Source organism: Carcharhinus amblyrhynchos, chromosome 33 (genome assembly GCF_965287045.1).
Source record: "Carcharhinus amblyrhynchos chromosome 33, sCarAmb.v2.hapA, whole genome shotgun sequence".
In the NCBI taxonomy this organism is placed as follows: Eukaryota; Metazoa; Chordata; class Chondrichthyes; order Carcharhiniformes; family Carcharhinidae; genus Carcharhinus; species Carcharhinus amblyrhynchos.
Window position 1 is genome coordinate 8,107,693 of NC_137356.1, and position 19,966 is coordinate 8,127,658.

General features: G+C 47.3%; 1 protein-coding gene across 2 annotated transcripts; it reads right to left on the reverse strand.

Moving 5' to 3' along the window:
- Positions 1-647: 647 nt before the first annotated feature.
- On the reverse strand, positions 648-19,742 carry rnf11a (ring finger protein 11a). 2 transcript variants are annotated; one of them, XM_080216482.1, is made up of 3 exons: positions 19,470-19,742; positions 5,147-5,316; positions 648-898 (listed from the first exon to the last, which is right to left on the reverse strand). In XM_080216482.1, exons 1-3 carry the CDS (start codon positions 19,617-19,619, stop codon positions 727-729), a joined length of 492 nt encoding a protein of 163 aa, XP_080072608.1. In that variant the 5' UTR covers positions 19,620-19,742; the 3' UTR covers positions 648-726. The 2 variants fall into 2 exon arrangements, with proteins under 2 accessions (XP_080072608.1, XP_080072609.1); XM_080216483.1 differs by lacking the exon at positions 19,470-19,742 and adding an exon at positions 11,698-11,902.
- Positions 19,743-19,966: the final 224 nt, after the last annotated feature.

The window sequence follows — 19,966 nt, forward strand, 5'->3', positions numbered from 1 at the left end:
CTCGGGACACTACTAAGCCTCGGAGGGAGAGAGGCTCCAGACTTAATGTGTGCCCTTTGTTTCCATGGCAGAATCATCTCCTACCCTGACCACTTCCAGTCCCAAACCTGCTCCCTGCGAGGCACAAGGCAGCTGCCATTACTTACTAATTCCCAGCACGAGGCGGCAGGCACCTTGCGAGAACCTCGATGCAAAAGCAAAGGAAAAATCCATCTGAAAGTCAAAAAAAAGTACAAAAAGAAAAAAAGCTCTTCAGCCCCCATCTCCCAGTTAGCAACACAGTTCTGTGTGTGTGTGTGTGTGCTGTATGCGTCTGTGTATGTGTGTGTCTCTGTGCATTTCTACATGCGCCTGTGCATGTGTGGGGGGCCGGGAGCAGGGTAGCTAATACTGCCCATGCAGAGAAAGTTAAAACACCTGTTGTGCTGTTAGAGTGGGACTACTGCCCCCACTTTGGTTTTAATCACTTCCCTTTTAGCCAGTTAGTGTTAAGTAGAAGATTTGGCCAATTGACGGTTTTCCCAGTTGGAGAAATGCACTGTCTGGTACACACCTAAAAGCTATGGTTTATCTAGTGAGACGGCAGACTTCTTTGGTCTTGGTGAGTGCACAGTTCTTCTCCCCCCCCCCCACCTCCCCCTCCTCCACATTATTTCTCTCCCTCTTTTTTTTTTGGCAGCAAGACATTCAAAGTGCAGTGTGAGGCTTGGCGAGGCCGGGTTTAAGTCAGTTAGTCTCGTAAGACGAGAGCAAAGCCGCATCAACGGGTTCCATACATGAAGGACACGTGAAGGACCTCATGAGCCACTCGTCGATGCATTCCATGTGGTATATGTGCATACATGGCAGAAACCGGATTGGATCGCCATACGCAAAGTCCATCATACAGATCACACACCTAGGAGGAGGGAAAAGAAACACAAAGCACAGGTTTAAATGGTGTAATGTTACCGTAAAGGGGCAAAGGAGCAGGGAGAATTCACATACACACTTTTTTGCAGATGGCAGAAAGGATGGTTTAAAAATACAAAATATGAGCATGCAGATGGCAGAACTGTAGAATGTTATGGTCCATCTTTATAAATTACTGGTTAGATCTCTGCTGGAGTGCTGCACCCAGTCCAGTGGGGTGGCACTGTGGTTAGCACTGCTGCCTCACAGCACCAAGGATCTGGTTCGATTCCCAGCTTGGGTCGCAGTCAGTGCCCAGTCTGCACGTTCTCCCTGTATCTGTGTGGGTTTCCTACGGATTTTCTGGTTTCCTCCCACAGTCCGAAAGATGTGATGCTTAGATGCAATGGTCATGCTAAATTCTCCCTCAGTGTATCCGAACAGTTTTAAGTTTATTAGTGTCACAAGTAGGCTTACTGTAACACCAATGAAGTTACTGTGAAAATCCCCTAGTTTCCACACTCTAGCACCTGTTCGGGTACACTGAGGGAGAATTTAGCACAACCAATGCGCACCTAACCAACACATCTTTTGGACTGTGGGAGGAAACTGGAGCACCCGGGGTAATGCGATTACTGTCACTGTCATTAGAGAGGTAGTGCTTGATAGACTAACGGGACTGATGGTGGACAAGTCCCCAGGACTGGATGGAATGCATCCCAGGGTTCTGAAGGAAATGGCAGAGGTGATAGTAGATGCCTTAGTGATTATTTACGAAACTTCGCTGGATTCTGGGGAAGTGCCGGAAGATTGGAAAACAGCTAATGTTACGCCACTGTTTAAAAAAGGTAGCAGGCAAAAGGCAGGGAATTATAGGCCAGTCAGTTTAATGTCTGTAGTTGGAAAAATGCTTGAATCTGTCAAAGAAGAAATACCGAGGCACCTAGAAAAGAATGGTTTGATAGAGCAGACACAGCATGGATTCGTTAAGGGGAAGTCGTGTTTGATGAATTTATTGGATTTCTATGAGGATGTGACTAGTGTGGTAGATAGAGGGGAACCGGTGGATGCGGTGTTTCTCGATTTTCAAAAGGCGTTTGATAAGGTGCCTCACAAAAGGTTGCTTCAGGAGGTTAGGGGGCATGGAGTTGGGGGTAAGGTGTTAGTGTGGATAGAGGATTGGTTGTCTAATAGGAGGCAGAGAGTTGGTATCAATGGTTGCTATTCTGATTGGCGGTTGGTGACTAGTGGAGTGCCGCAGGGATCGGTGCTGGGGCCTCAGCTATTTACCATTTACATAGATGATCTGAAGGAGGGGGCTGAGTGTAGGGTGACGAAATTTGCTGATGACACAAAGATGAGTGGAAAAGCAAATTGTGCACAGGGTGTGGAAAGTCTGCAGAGGGATCTGGATAGGCTGAGCGAGTGGGCGAGGACCTGGCAGATGGAGAACAATGTTAGCAAGTGTGAGGTTATCCACTTTGGCAGAAATAGTAGGAGGGATTACTATTTAAAGGGAGAAAAGCTGCAGCATGCTACGGTGCAGAGGGACCTGGGGATCCTTGTGCATGAGTTGCAAAAACCCAGTCTGCAGGTGATCAAGAAGGCGAATGGGATGCTGGCCTTTATAGCGAGGGGGATAGAATATAAAAGCAGGGAGGTCTTACTGCAACTGTACAGGGCACTGGTGAGGCCGCAGCTAGAGTACTGTGTGCAGCTTTGGTCGCCGCACTTGCGCAAGGATATTTTGGCCTTGGAGAGAGTGCAGAGGAGGTTCACTAGGCTGATACCGGAGATGAGGGGTTTGGACTATGAAGAGAGACTAAATAGACTGGGTCTGTACTCGTTGAAGTTTAGAAGGATGAGGGGGGATCTTATAGAGACGTATAAGATAATGAAAGGGATGGATAGGGTAGAGGTAGAGAGATTCTTCCTGCTCAGAAAGGATAGCAGGACTAGAGGGCACGGCCTCAAGATGGGGGGGTGGGCAGTTTAGAATGGAGTTGAGGAGGAACTTCTTCACTCAAAGGGTGGTGAATCTCTGGAATTCTCTGCCCATTGAAGTGGTGGAGGCTACCTCGCTAAATATATTTAAGTCACGGGTAGATAGGTTTTTGACAGACAAGGGAATTAAGGGTTATGGGGAGAAAGCAGGAAAGTGGAACTGATCCACTTCAGATCAGCCATGGTCTTATTGAATGGCAGGGCAGGCTTGAAGGGCTAGATGGCCTACTCCTGCTCCTATTTCTTATGTTCTTAAACCCACGCAAACACGGGGAGAACATACAGACTCCGCACAGCCAGTGATCCAAGCCAGGAATTGAACCCAGATCCCTGGCACTGTGAGGCAGCCGCACTAACCACTGTGCCACCATGCTGCCCAAGTTTAGGGGGGGGGGGGGGGGAATCAAATGGGCATAACTAACCGTGTAACTAATCTTTCAAAGAGCTGTCAAAGGAAGGATGGCTAACACAGTCTCTTTCTGTACTGTACGAATCTTTGTTTTGATTTTCTCCTGGACAGAGTGTCTTGTAACGAATGTGTACACCCCTCCAGTGCTTCAGGGAGGCCAATTAGCAACCAGAACAGTAAAGGTGTTGCAAGGCCAAACTTCCAGATTGACCACCTGCTAATTCCCTCTCCAGTGTTAGGCAAGTGGGAAACCAGAGTGTCACACTCTGGCCACCTTCCCTGTTTCCTCTTCACCCAAAAACTAATTACATCTAATATATTTGTGGCCTACACTGTAATCAAAATGGAGTATAGAATAGCTGACATGCCCGTGAATAATGATCACTGGGGCAAAGAACCAAAGGGGAGAAAGGTTCACCTTAGCAACAGTTAGCAGGAGGAGAGAACACTAACAAGTGAACAGTGCTTCCATTTCTGCGCACTTGAAGTTACTGATATAACACTGCCTGCTGTAAACAGCAGCAACAGGATACAGAGATGTGGCTTGGAAAATTTATTGTTTCCCCTGTTCTTGATCATAGACTTGTGCTCAATCACATGGCAGAGATCTCCCCCCCACCTTCCCCAACATCTTCATCTGTCACAGTTGATTTCTCTGCCATTTGGCCATTCACCCCTTTAAAGGGGATGTACGAGGCAAGTTTTTTTTTTACACAGAGGGTAGTGGGTGCCTGGAACTCGCTGACGTGGGAGGTAGTAGAAGCAGATACAATAGTGACTTTTAAGGGGCATCTGGACAAATACATGAATAGGATGGGAATAGAGGGACATGGTCCCCGAAAAGGTAGGGGATTTTAGTTCAGTCGGGCAGTGTGGTCAGTACAGGCTCAGAGGGCCTGTTCCTGTGCTGTTGTTTTCTTCATATTCTCTCTGTGGCCTGCTATTAGCAGCCGCCCCTCTGATTTCTGTGGCTACGTCTCATCTTTCATTCCCTCCCCCTGCTGTATAAACATCTCCCGCTTCTCTATGCCTTTTAGCTTTGACAAAGGGTCGTCTGGACTCGAAACGTCAGCTCTTTTCTCTCCTTACAGATGCTGCCAGATCTGCTGAGACTTTCCAGCATTTTCTCTTTTGGCAGAGATCTCTCTGACACATTGCCCATGTCACAGCACCTCACACGCCAGTCTGGACAAATCGGCAGACTATTTGACCATGAGGACGTCGCACCTAAAACCGGATCCTATCCTCACTCAACACCCAGGTACATGCATTTTCCTTCGCATTGCGAATAGAGCAGAGACCTCAGCTGAATGTTCTCCCTCCCTATCGCACGTTCTGAGTGACTCTCACCCACCCTGTTAAAATCAGGTACAAATCGGGCACTGAACCTGGGATCTGCCAATTCCACACTGCTCAGTTTCAGACCGGGAAGAGGGCCAATCCGCTAAGTGACCAGGGAATAGTCACAAGCTATTAAGGGCTCATTTTAAGTGTGAAACATGCAGAACAGAAGGCCATTCTGCCCATCATACTTCTGCCAACTCTCTGAAAGAGCTATCTGGTTAGTACCATTTGCTTGCTCTTTTCCCACAGCCCTGCAGATTTCTCCTTTTTAAGTATATACCCCCGTTGAAAGGCAGGCGCTTTCAGGATCATGAAAAGTGACAGTGTGAAATTCTCCAAGTCTGCTCGCTGGAATATTTTGCCAGTTATTTTGAATCTGGGTCCCCTGACTGTCCCGTCAGTGACAACAGTTTCCGGCCATCCACTCAAGCAGAAGTCCACCTTAGGAGAGAATAACCAGAGTATCCCAACTCCCTTTTCCAACACACTCATACTCACTCCTTGATCTTTTTGTTTTGACTGTCCTTGCCTAGGTCAAAGCTGCCTTTGGGAAGATGTTGGATCAGGCCGAGTCTCTGTGCTATTCGGATCTGTTCTTCCTCTGTCAGCTGAGTTGCCAGGCGGGTTTGACTGGGCGTTGGATGATAAACTGGAATCTGCACCTGTTCCTGAAATGCACGCAATTCATTTGTTAGGGGTTAATCACTGTGACATGCAACAAGATTGCCAACATTCGCTCCTTCGCACAGTGGCAGCAGTGTGTACCATCTACAAGATGCACTGCAGCAAATCACCAAGGTTCCTTTGACAGCATCTTCCAAACCTGTGACTTCTACCATCTAGGAGGACAAGGGTGACAGATTTATGGGGACACCACCACCTCTGCAATCTCCCCTCCAAGACACTCACCATTCTGACGTGGAAACATATCACCTTTCCTTTACTGTCACTGGGTCAAAACCCTGGAACTCCTTCCCTAACAGCACTGTGGGTGTACCTGAGAGCGCAGCACAACGGCACAGTGGTCAGCACTGCAGGGACTCAGGTTCGAATCCCGTGCCTGGGCCACTGTCTGTGCGGAGTCTGCACATTATCCCCATGTCTGCATGGGTTTCATCCACGTGCTCCAGTTTCCTCCCACAGTCTGAAAGGCATGCGGGTTAAGGCACATTGGCCGTGCTAAATTCTCCCTCAGTGTACCTGAACAGGTGCTGGAGTGTGGCGGTTAAGGAGTTTTTACAGTAACTTCATTGCAGTGTTAATGTATGCCTACTTGTGACAATAATAAATAAACTTTAAACACTTAAAACCTATAAATGGATCTTTTAAAAAGCATGAGTTTTACCGGGACAGCACAGTGGTTAGCACTGCTGCCCCACAGCACCAGGGATCTGGGTTCGATTCCCGGCTTGGGTCACTGTGCGGAGTCTGCATGTTCTCCCCGTGTCTGCATGGGTTTCCTCCCACAGTGTGGAAGATGTACTGGTTTAGGGTTATTGACCTGAACAAGTGTCGGAGCATGGCGACTAGGAGAATTTTGCAGTGACTTCATTGCAGTGTTAATGTAAGCCTTACTTGTGACACTATAAATAAACTTTAAAAGAATGAGGACTTTTAGTATGGAAAGCTGTTGGGATCTGGATGTTCTGCCTGAAAAAGGAGTTGGACGGCTAATTGAGGATGAGGAATGTACAAGCAAAAGCAGCAACACAAATGGGCTGAACAGTCTCCTTCAATGCTGCAAGTTTGTATGACTCTATAGTTTCAAGAAGGCAGCTCACTACCTCCTTCTCAAAGGCAATGAGGCATGGACAATAAATACTGGCCTTGCCAATGGCACTTGCACCCAACGAGAAAATAAAAAGATAAACAGGGATGGGAAAATCCATTCTGCCATTGCTGAATTCCCCACTACCAACACCTTAGGAGTTATCATTGACCAAAAACAGAACTAGCCCTACACGTACAGTGGCTACAAGAGCAGGTCAGAGGCTGAGAATTTGTCCAGAGTAACTCATCAAACCCTGTCCACAATTTACAAGGCACAAATCAGGAGTGTGATGGAATATTCCAACAAGGCTTGACATCATCCAGGGCAAAGGAGCCCGCATAAATGACAAGCACCTTCATCATCTGCTCACCCCACCACTGACATACAATAGTGGCAGTGTGTGCCATCTACAAGATGCACTGCAGCCACTCACCGAGACTCCTCCTTCTTCCAAACTCAACCTCTACCACCGAGAAGGACAAGGGCAGCAGATGCATGGGAACAGTACACTTCCAATTTCCCCTACAAGCCACTCACAATGCCAACTCCGAAGTATACAACTGGGTGAAAATCCTGGAATGCCCTCCCTAACAGCACAGTGGGTGCACCTACCACACTGAATTGCAGAGGTTCAAAACGGCAGCACCTTCTCAAGAGGCAACTAGGATTGGGCAACGAATGCTGGCACTGGTGGCAATGCCTATTTCCTGTGAAAGAATTTTTAAAAAATACCTTCTACAGCAGGCACAGTCTGCTAGCACTATATGCAAGCACGCACACACCACCTAACAAAGCAACTGCTCCCCAAGGGGCATTCGGAGAAACTGGGTGAAATATCACAGGAACATTAAGCCAACAATTATACTCTGGAAACTCACCACTGTTTATCAAAATGATCAGAACTCAGGGCTCATAGTTAGATTGTCCATGTGTCTGTCTGTCTCCCTAGATTGTCTGTCTCTGGGAATTTGCATGCCTCCCCGCGTATGCATGGGTTTCCTCCCACAGTCCAAAAGAATGTGCGGGTTAGGGTGCACTGGTCATGCTAAATTCTCCCTCAGTGTACCCAAACAGGCACGGGAGTGTGGGGACTAGGGGATTTTCACAGTAACTTCATTGCAGTGTTAATGTAAGCCTACTTGCGACAATAAATAAACTTTAAACTAGATTATAAATTCAGAAATATATAACTGAAAATGGTGTTTTAATAGACCTGATAAATTACTCAACTGTGTTAACTAGGTCACTTTTTTTTAATTAACAGAGTGTGAATAAAAGAGGAACATAGAAGTCGCTTGTAGTGAAGTCATCGCTTTCCTTTCACCACTCATCCTCAATACACTGTGCATGCCTCTCAGCTGTTCCAAGTTCTGATTTAACACTTAGATAGCTATGGCATTAGGCAACTGAATTGTGACATCTTTAGCCTGGGCACTGCTCTGCGTAAATGATGCTGCTTTTTTTTGGAGATCCTTATTCTTGTGCAACTTCCTGCTTCCCCAGCCCCTCCACCACACCCAGTTTCAGTACCCTCAAAGAACCAGGCTTCAAAGCAGTTTGAGTGCCCAGCTGTGGCTCAGCAAGTAGCACTCTCGCCTCTTGAGTCACAGAGTCAAGAGTTCAAGACCCACTCAAGAAACCACAGCACATGATCTTGACTGAAGCTTCCAGCAGAGCTCTTTGAACCATAGCATCCTTACAGTGTAGGAGCAGCCCAACGGGCTCATCGAGACTGCACCCATTCTCCAAAACAGCATCTTATCCAGGCCACCCCCTCATCACCATATTTACCATGCTCAATCCACCTAACAGCTTTGGACTCTTAGGGGAATGCTGCTCTGCCAGAGGTGCTGTTTTTCAGATGAGACAGTTAACCGAGATCTTGGCTAACTTTGAATGAGTGGACAGGGAAGATCATGTAGTCACTATTTGAATAAAGTATCAGAACTTGGAGTGAAGGGGGCCAGAGGAGGCAAACAAAGGCAATGGGTAAGTGTTGGAAAGGGGTGGGGTTAGCACAGAGGCTTCCCTGTGGCCAGTGGAGTCAGCATTTGCTGTGGTTCACCGATAGCCAATAAAACTTAAATTAAAATTGCAAGCCTACTTGTGACGCCAAAAGATTTATAGGATTAAAAGAAACCAGAGTGTATTCTGGATGGCACAGTGATACAGCACTACAGACCAGCATTCTATCCCCAGCTTGGGTCACTGTCTGTGTGGAGTCTGCACATTCTCCCCCTGTCTGCGTTAGTTTCCTCTGGGTGCTCCAGTTTCCTCCCACACCCCAAAGATGTGTGGGTTAGGTGGATTGGCCATGCTAAAATGCCCCTTAGTGGCAGGGGGGGATTAGCTAGGGTAAATGCATGGGGTTATGGGGATAGGGCCTGGGTGGGATTGTGGTCAGTGCAGACTCAATGGGGCTAATAGCCTCCTTCTGCACTGTAGGGATTCTATGATTCTAAAATTGACCAAACCTTGCAGCAGGTTTAGAGCTCTGGTGTAAGAACGAATTTGTAAAGCACTGCATCATTCAATTCTCTCAACCATCCCCATTCCCCTCCTAACAAGATGTACCTACACCATATGGATTGCAGTGGTTGAAGAAGGCAGCTCATCACCACCTTCTCAGGTATGGGCAATAAATGCTGGCCTAACCAGTGAGGCCCACAACCTGGGGGTTGAGTGAAAGAGATGTGTGTTTATGAAGCAAATAGATTTGGACTACAGACACCAATACTGAAGCAAGGAGTAAAGTTGCTTTTGATATTCAATGGCATTCTGCTATTACCATGCTTAGTGCAAGCAAGGTGAGAATAACTGACATCCACAATGCACAACACTGCACATTCAAGGACTAGTCACGTATCTTCCTGAAATTACTCACTGCACCCCACTGTGGCAAAAGAAACACAGCAACCAACAGTATTCAGTATTGCAAGAAGCATGTTAGAATTATTGGGCACACCCCAATGACGATTAGAGCCCTCGGGAGCCCACTCAGCAAGATGACCTGCTGTGTCATCCCATCCAAATCAATGAGTAGTACAGCACAAGAGGCCAGTCAGCCCATGAGTATGTGTTTCTAAGAGCAATTCAGTTAGTGCAAGAGTGTGGGACTTTCTCCATATCCCTGCCATTTTTTTCTCCTACAAATTATTTATCCTACTGCCCCACATAGCCAGGGACCCAGGTTTGATTCCAGCCTTGGACAACTCTGTGCGGAATTTGCACATTCTCCCCATGTCTGTGTGGGTTTTCTCCAGGTGCTCTGGTTGCATTCCACAGTGCAAAGGTGTGCAGGCTAGATGGATTGGCCAGGATAAATTGCCCCTTAAGTGTCCCAAGATATATAGTTTAGGGGGATTAGCAGAGTAAATAGATGGGATTATGTGGTTAGCCTGGGTAAGAGTCAGTGCAGGCTCAATGGGCTGAATGGCGTTCTTCTGCACTGTAGGGATTCTATGATTTTCTTTTTGAAGGATAATATTGAATCGTTATCCACTGCCCCTTCAGGCAGCACATGCCAAATCCTGACAACTCACCGTATATAACAGGACTTTTCTTATGACACCTTGTTCTTTTTTTAAATGCTAAGTGATCCAGAGGCTTCAAGAGCGAGAATCAATGGGCTGTTAGGCTGCAAGCATGAAAGGGCCTGTGCTCACTCAGCATTCTACAGATTACATCTCCCAGCAGGATAGGGGTTACTGGACAGCGATCAGGAGCAGGGATCTCAGGTAAATTCCACCATCCACAGACTCCACCACATCCAACCTCAGAGGCTGGAAGGCCAAATATCCTGTTCACCCCATTGGGAGGTCAGAGATTCACATCACCCAACTGTCCTTTTGCCCGCATGGTTATTTTCATTGCCACTGCAGATTCAGCAATCACACAGATCTCAAAACGGAGGTGCATATTAGTAGGATGGTGAAAAAGGCATATGGGACACTTGCCTTTATCAAATGAGGCACAGATTACAAAAGCAGGGAAGTCATGTTGGAGTTGTATAGAACTTTGAAGGGGCCACAGTATTGTGCGCATATCTGGTTGCCACATTATAGGAAGGATGTGATTGCACTGGAGGGGGTGCAGAGGAGATTCACCAGGATGCTGCCTGGGATGGAACATTTAAGTTATGAAGAGAGGTTGGATAGGCTTGGGTTGTTTTCAGTTGGAGCAGAGAAGACTGAGGGAGTGACCTGATCAAGGTGTCCAAGATTATGAGGGGCACGGACACAGTGGATAAGAAGCTCAACGCAAACTGGAGGAACAGCATCTCATCTTCTGGCTAAGCACTTTACAGCCTTCTGGTCTCGACATCGAATTCAACAACTTCAGATGATTTGTTTTCGTTCTATTTTGTTTAATTGTTTTTACTGTTCTCTACCTTTTATTTCTTCCCACTCTTTTCCCCTACTTTACATCCCTTCCCTTTTCTAAACCTTACCTCTGTGCCATCCATTCCCCCGACCCCCTCCCAACATTTTCACTGTAGTTTCTCTGCTGTTTGGCCATTCACACCTTTTATTCTGTGGACTGCCATTGACAGCTTTTTCCCCTGTTTCTGTGGCTATGGACTCATCTTCCATTCCCTCACCTTACAGTATGAATATCTCCCACTTTCTACGCCTTTTAGCTTTGACAAAGGATCATCTGGACTTGAAACGTCAGCTCTTTTCTCTCCTTACACATGCTGCCAGACCTGCTGAGATTTTCCAGTATTTTCTCTTTCGGATAAGGAGCAAATGCTCCCCTTAGCTGAAGGGTCAGTCATGAGGGGACATAAGTTCAAGGTGAGAGGCAGGAGGTTTTTTTGGGGGGGTGGGGGGGAAATGAGAGGAAAAGCTTTTTTATCCAGAGGGAGGTGATGGTCTGGAATGCGCTGCCTGGGAGGGTGGTGGTGGAGGTGGGATGCCTCACATCCTTTAAGAAGTATCTGGATGAGCATTTGGCATGTCAGAACATTCAAGGCTATGGGCCAAGTGCTGATAAATGGGATCAGGTGGGAGGTCAAATGTTAGTGCAGACTCGATGGGCCGAAAGGCCTCTTCTGCAATGTATGATTCCATGAATAACAATTTGAGGCAAAGCATGCCTGCTGGCACAACACTTGCTCTGTATTCACGGATTTACACCACATATCGGATTTCATCTTATTAAAAGCTCATCATAAAAGCTTTCAGCTGAATCTGCAAGTACTGAAGTTTTTCAATGCTGGCTGCTGTGAAAGTGGCTTCAGTAAACCCACCAGTCAAAGCACTTATTTCTCACTTACTGTGCTCTGCTCTCTGTGAGCCCTTTTCCCTTTCTGTTCCTCCCGAATTCTGTTCCTCTCTTTCTTATTCTCAGCCATGATGCGCTGTCTCCCTTTCTCACTAAGCCCGTGGCTTTATCTCTCTCTCTCTCTCTGTGTCGCGCACTCTCTGGTCTTCACTGGCTTTACTGTCTCGACTCTGGTCTTCTATAAGCCTGCTGTTATTGTAGCAATCCTGTCTGCAAAAGAAAAGCCATACGGTGGTCAGTTCTGGGGCTTGATGTTCTAAAGTGCAGAAATAACATCCTCTGCATTGTGGGCAGACTATATTTTCCCACATTTTGGACAGTGTTACCCTCCTTACAGCAGTGGTGCTCATGGCCAAGTGCAGCTCATCCCCATAGCCAAGGTCCTAGATGTTATTCGCAATGCTGCATCACCATAACTCTGCCCCACACCTTCACACCTCACTCCTGTAACTGCAACCCTTTAATCTGTTAGAATCACTACAGTGCAGAAGGAGGCCATTCATGCCTGTACCAACAACAATCCCATCCAGGTCCTATCCCTGTAACTTCACGTACGTACCCTGCTAATCCTCCGGACACTAAGGGGCAATTTAGCACGGCCAATCCACCTAACCTGCACATCTTTGGAGTGTGGAAAGAAACAGCAGCACCCGGAGGAAACCCACACAAACAGGGAGAGAATGTGCATACTCCCCTGGAGTTTCCTCCTACAGGTTAGGTGGATTGGCCATGGTAAATATGCAGGGTTATGTGGATAAGTCAGGGGAGAGGGTCTGGGTGCAGACTTCATGGGCCAAATGGCTGCTTGTGCATTGTAGGGATACTATGATTACTAGCTGTTAAAAAGTCACAGAACCAAAGCAAGCAGATGGAGGTAATCACTCACAATCTGTACGAATAGTAGGACAGGCTCAAGAGGCTGAATAGCCTTGTGTTCCTATGCTTCTGCCTTTCAATCACTTAACATCCTATTAACACAGAGAATAGCACAAGATGTTGCACATTTCCAAAGATACCAAATCTGTTAATTCTGATTGCTTGAGCGCCCTGCTCCTAAACCCAACATCTGAAATACAAGTGAAAAGCGCCAAACCGTTCCCTAACTCTCATTCATTCCACAGCATTCCCAGATCTGGTAGTTGGGACAGGTGCAGATTAAAGTTCCATCCACTCAGTCCCAACAATATTGCTGAATGCCATTCTCAGACACTTCCCTCATGCAAACGGTTGATCAACAGATGCATTTGAAAGGAAAGGCGGGAAGCACCGTGATGAAAGAAATAAAAAGCTACATTGAAAGGGCGAGAGGAATGAATAAGGAATAGAGCAGCATGGTTTATAGCAGTTAGCACTGCTGCCTTACAGCGCCAGGGACCCAGGTTCAATTCTGGCCTCGAGTGACTGCTTGGAGTTTGGGGGAGACAATGGCCCAGTGGTATTATCTCTAGACTATTAATCCAGAAACTCAACTAATGTTCTGGGGACCCGGGTTCAAATCCCACCACGGCAGATGGTGGAACTTGAAAGTCAATAAAAAAAGTATCTGGAATTAAGAATCTACTGTTAACCGCGAAACCATTGTCAATTGTTGCAAAACCCCATCCGTTTCACTAATGTCCTTTAGGGAAGGAAATTTGCTGTCCTTACCTGGACTGGCCTAATGTGACTCAGAGCCACAGCAATGTGGTTGACATTTAACTGCCCTCTGAAATGGTCTAGCAAGCCACTGGGTTCAAGGGCAACTAGGGATGGGCAATAAATGCTGCCCAGCCAGTGACATCCATGTCCCACAAATGAGTTGAGCACAGTTGCTCTGACTGGATCAAGAATAAAATTAGGAAAGGTATCTTTCAGAATGTGTGCTTCCATTGCTCTGAATGGAAGAATTTGAAGAAACGAGAAACAGTAATTTATAAGGAATGAAGCTTGAACCCACTTAGAACGCCTGAATAATAACTCAGAAATGTAACTGAACTATTATAATTTCAGAAATTCTTACCAGCATCTAGTTGCAGTAGTGTTCACATCGATTTTTTTTTACTAGACTAGAATCCCTACAGTGCAATTTGGCCCATCAAGTCTGCACTGACTTTCCGACAGAGCATCTTACCCCAGGCCCACCACCCACCCTATTCCCAATACATTTACCCACTAATCCCCCTAACCTTGGGGCACTAAGGGTCAATTTAGCACGGCCAATTGTACAAGACGAAGGCACATAAAATCACAGGCATAAACCACCCCTCCCTGTTGAGCTCAATGCATTCTATGCCCATTTTGAGCAAGAGATCAGCGAGAGCATGCCCGCCACCCCGGAAGCTTTGGATGAATTGGTATCCGAGTTCTCCTTTGCTGACGTCACAGCAGCGTTCTTGAAGGACAAACCAAGGAAAGCAACTGGCCCAGATGAGGCACCCGGACAAGCACTCAGATTCTGTGCAGGCCAGCTGGTGGGGATATTCACAGACATCTTCAGCCTCTCTATACAACAATTTGAGGCCCCTATCTGCTTCAAGATGACGACCATCATCCCAGTACCAAAGAAAAGCCAGACAGCGTGCCTTAATGACTATCTTCCAACGGCTCTGACATCCATCATTATGAAGTGCTTCGAAAGGTCAGTCATAGCACAAATCAATTCTGGCCTCCCAGACAGGTGAACTGTAGTGGATCCAGGCTATCGCCACAACAGGTCCACAGCAGACGCCATCTGCCTGGCCCTGCTCTCAACCCTGGAATAGTTGGATAACAAAAACACCTGTATCAGACTTCTATTTACTGAGTATAGCTCAACCTTCAACACCATTATTCCCACGAAACTCATCTGCAAACTCCGTAACCTGGGGCTCAGCTCCTCCCTGTGACTTGATCCTGAACTTCCTAACTCACAGGCCGCAATCAGTAAGGATAAACAACAACACCTCCTCCACAATCACCCTCAACACCAGAGCCCCACAAAACTGTGTCCTCAGCACCTTACTATACTCCTTATACACCTTTGACTGTGTGGCCACATTCCCCTCCAACTTAACTTTCAAGTTTGCTGACGACCACCATAGTGGGTTGGATCTCAAATAATGATGAGACGGAGTACAAGAAAGAGATAGAAAATCTGGTAAACTGGTGCGGTGACAATAATCGCTCCTTCAATGTCAACAAAATGAAGGAGATTGTCATCGGCTTCAGGAAGTGTAGCGGAGAACATGCCCCTGTCTACATCAATGGGGACGAAATAGAAATGGTCAGTTGGGAACTTCAAATTTTTGGGTGTCCGGATCACCAACAACCTGTCCTGGTCCTCCCATGCCAACAGTATACTTAAGAAAGCCCATCAACACCTCTACTTTCTCAGAGGACTAAGGAAATTTGGCATGCCAGCTACGACTCTCACCAACTTTTACAGATGCACCATAGAAAGCATTCTTTTTGGTTACATCACAGTTTGATACAACTCCTGCTCTGTCCTAAGACCGCAAGAAACTACAAAGGGTGGTGCACGAAGCCCAGTCCACCACTCAAACCAGCCTCCCACCTCCCACTGATTCCGTCTATACTTCTCGATGTCTCAAAAGCAGTTAGCATACTTAAAGACCCCATGCACCCCAGACATTCTCTCTTCCACATTCTTCCATCAGGAAAAAGATGCAAAAGTCTGAGAACACATATCAACCAACTCAAGAACAGCTTCTTCCTTGCTGCCATCAGGCTTCTGAACGGACTTACCTCGCACTAAATTACCTTTCTCTAAACTCTACTTAAGACTGTAACACTACATTCTGCACTCTTTCTTCTCTTCTCTATGAACGGTCTGCTTTGCCTGTATAGCACGCAAGAAACAATACTTTTCACTGTATACTAATTCATGTGACAATAATAAATCAAATCAAATCCAAATCAATTACCTGACCAGCACGTCTTTCAGACTGTGGGAGAAAATCGGAGCACCTGGAGGAGACCCATGCAGACATGGGGAGAACATACAAAATCCACACAGAAAGTCACCCAAGGCAGGAGTTGAACCAGGTTCACTGGTGCTGTGAGGCAGCAGTGCTAACCACTGTGCCACCCCCTTGGCAAACTCTGCTCATGTTCACTGGGCACAGTTCCAAGGGAACTGACTGTCCTCCATTCTTTGTGTTTTGAGTCTATGGACTGTGAAGTGCATAATAGAAAATCGACAACCTGCCCCATTCAAGCCTGGGCCATGAGTACTGAATAGGAGCAGGAACCTGCCCAATTTCTCACAACCTTCACACCAATAGGTACCAACACACAAGCATCCGGGCTGCCCAGGCTAGTCACAAATCAAACGTGGACCTTTTGCCCTCTCTGGCTCAGTGGCATGACACACTAGCCATCAAATGAACCTTAAGGCAGAAGGAAACTTGGAATCTTTTAAAATATTCTCCAGAGTCACGAGGACAAAGTCCAGTCTGACATTCCCCCGTGGTACTGAGGGAGCACTACACTGACAGGGCTGCCATCGTCTGGATGAGATGTCAGACCTGAGGCAAAAACAGAAAACGCTGAAAAAGACTCAAAACGTTGGCTCTATTCTCTCCGCACAGATTCCGACAGATCTGCTATGTTTTCCAGCTTTCTGTTTTTGTTTCAGATTCCAGCATCTGCAGTATTTTGAATCATAGAGTCCTGACAGTACTGAAGGAAGCCATTTGGCCCATCAAGACTGTATTGACCACAATCCCACCAACCAGGCCCTATTCCCACCCACACATTTACCCTGACAGTAGGGTCAATTCAGCATGGCCAATTCACCTAACACGCACATCTTTGGACTGTGGGAGGAAACCCACACAGGCACAGGGAGAACGTGCAAACTCCACACAGACCCAAGGCTGGCAATCGAACCAGGGTCCTTGGTGCTGTGAGATAGCAGTGCCAACCACTGTGCCATCGCGTTGCCCATGATTCTGCTGTTATGTTAAACCTGAGGACCTGCCTATGCTATCTGGTTGTTGTGAAAGATCCCTGGATCAATTCTATTCAACGAAGAGCAAGGAAGCTCTCCCTGGTGTCCTTGACCAATAGTTAACCCTAAAAATGATCCAGTCATGGTCACGTTCGTGGCAGCTTGCTGTGCACAACTCAGCTTCCTAAACTATACCTATTACTGTGCCAAAAATACTTAAGTCGCTGCAAAATGGAACGTCTTGAGACTGAAAAAAAGTACTATAGAAATGCAAGTCTCCTAACGCACTTAAAAGTCACAGAGCAACACAACATGGAAATAGGTCCTTTGGTCCATGCTACCTCCCCTGCTAGCTTAAACTGCCCATGTTTGGCCCATATCCCTCTAATCTCTTCCCATCCACATAGTCATCCAAATGCTTTTTAAAAGCTGCTACTGTACCTGCCTCAAACATTTTCTTCCAACTCATTCCACATACGCATCACTCTCTGTGTGAAGCTGTCTCTCAGGTAGGTCCTTTTTAAATCTTCCCCCCTCACCTTAAACCTACACCCACCAATTTTGCGATTCCCCTACCCTGGGGAAAAAGACTCTGCGTTCATCCTATCTATGCCCCTCATGATTTTATACACACCTTGATACTCCTACGTTAAAGTTAATTAGTCACAAGTAATGCTTAGATTAACACTGCAATGAAGTTACTGTGAAATTTCCCTCATCACCACAGTCTGGCGCTTGTTTGGATTAATGCACCTAGCCAGCATGTGGGAGGAAACCAGAGCACCCGGAGTAAACCCACGCAGACACGGGAGAACATGCAAACTCCACACAGACAGTGACCCAAACGGGAATCGAACTTGGTGCCTGGCACTGTGAAACAGCAGTGTTAACCACTGTGCCACCATGCCACCCCAGTCCAAGGAATAAAGTCCTAGCCCGGACAACTGCGCCTTTTCACTCAGGCCCATCTGTCCTGGCAACATCCTCATAAATTTTCTTTGCACTCTTTCTAGTTTAGCAATGCATTTTCTATGACTTGATTATTTGGGAAGTATTCTATGGTTTACAAACAGTTAGAGTCACTGTTGTGCTGAATTTAGTATTTAGAAAGCACCCTGATTTAAATTTGTTGCAATTATTTGTAGCACCTATCAAATTTTTTGAACCATTCTGGCAGTGAGTTAAGAAGCTATCAGGTCGTGCTTCTGCTGTCCCTCCAGTCCCGGCTGTGGCTCAGTGGGTACCACTCCAAAGATGTGCGGGTTAGGTGGACTGGCTGTGCTAAATTGCCCCTTGGTGTCAGGGGGACTAGCAGGGTAAAGGTATGGGGTTACTGGGTGGGATTGTAGTTGGTGCAGACTTATTGGGCCAAATATCCTCCTTCTGCACTATAGGGCTCTATGACTCTCACCTCCTGAAACTGCATGGCTGTGAGTGTGAATCCTACTCTAAGAGAAACATTCTGGTGATAGGTCACAGATCTGAAATATTAACTGTCTCTATCCACAGATGCGGCCATGCCGGTGTTGGACTGGGGTGGGCACAGTAAGAAGTCTCACAACACGAGTTTAAAATCCAACAGGTTTATTTGATATCGCGAGCTTTTGGAGTGCTGCTCCTTCATCAGATGAGTGGAGAGTGGTTGTGTTTGTGAATCCAACTCTCCACCCACCTGATGAAGGAGCAGCGCTCCGAAAGCTCCTGAAACCAAATAAATCTGTTGGACTTTAACCTGGTGAGACTTCTTATTGTACTCTCTCCACAGATGCTGCAATAATTTTCTAAATATTTCCAATCTTTTTTGTTTTTATTTCACATTGGCACTCCAGTGCAGTAGTGAAGGAATGTTGCACTGCCATAACCACTGCAGGTTTACGCAAAGGGAAGTTGTAAAAAGCTTTATACAATTGCAAAAAATATATTTAAAAAAGTTAAAAACACATATATAAAAATATATTTCATTTAGTTACAGGGAGGTTGTAAAGGGCACTGTCATATAAAGGCAAGAATTTATTTTTAGAATTGTTTAGATAAAGAATTACATGGGTTGCAAAAGGTGCATTATAACCACAAAAGCTTATTTTTAATTAAAAAGGCTTCAATAAAGAATTGCATGGGGTGCAAACTGGTTAGACGACAAGAATCTCTCTCTCAACATCAACAAAACAAAGGAGATAGTCAGTGACTTCAGAAAACGTAGAGGAGAACATGCCCCTGTCTACATCAACAGGGGCAAAGTAGAACTGGTCGAGAGCTTCAAGTTTTAGGCGTCCAGATCTCCAACAACCTGCCCTGGTCGCCCATGTCCCAAAACTCTATTAATAAAGTCCTCCTCCTCCTCCTCAACTGCCTTCCCGACCTCCTCCCCCTACTCCTCACACTGCCCCTTCTCACCCACACACCCATCCCTCCTCGCTCCCATGCCCCCTGCCACCCCTCCGTGCTTCCCCCTCACTCCCCCCCACACCCCTCCATGCTTCCCCCTCACCCACCCCTCTGCTCCCCCCTCACCCACCCCCCACCCCTCTGCTCCCCCTCACCCACCCCCCACCCCTTCGCACCCCCCCATCCCTCTGCTCCCCCCATCCCTCCCCCCACCCCTCTGCTCCCCCACACCCACCCCTTCGCACCCCTCGCCCACCCCTTCGCACCCCCCACTCACCCACCCCTTTTCCCCACCCCTGCCCCCTCACCACCCCCTCCCCTCCACACCTCTCCAAGCCCTCCCTCACCGCCCCACCACCCCGCCTCGCCCCCCACCCTCCGTGCCCCCTCATGCCCCCCCCATCTCCCGCCCCCCCCCCCCCGGTATCTCCCCACTCCCCCTCACCGACCTGGTGAAGCACTGAAGGCGGCGGCTGCGGCAGCGCCAGCACCAAGCCCGGGCCCGCCTCCGAATCCGGGGCTCCGCCGCCGCCGGCCGCGCCCGAGTCATTCAGCAGTGAGATGTCATCGCCCGTCTGCGACTTGAAGCAATTGCCCATGTCTTTTTTTTAAGATCATAAAGCTCCCTGTCAGCAGCGGCGTGCTGTTGTTTATTTATTGGGTTGTATATTTATAATACCCGGCACCGCCCCGCCGCAGCCATTTTGTTTTTTTCCGCCTCTCCAACCTTGGTACCTCTCACACTAACCTGATTGATGACGGAAGAGGGGGCGGGGAGGGGTAGATTTGACGGACGTTCGGTTTCACCAATCGCCGGCTTCGCTCGACGACGCTCGCACCAATGGAGAGTGAGGAGGGGGCGTGGCTTGTCTCGACGGTACACCCGAACGTGCTGGCTGGGCTTTAATTGTCTGGCCAAGGGGTGGGGGAGGGGGCGATGCCGCGC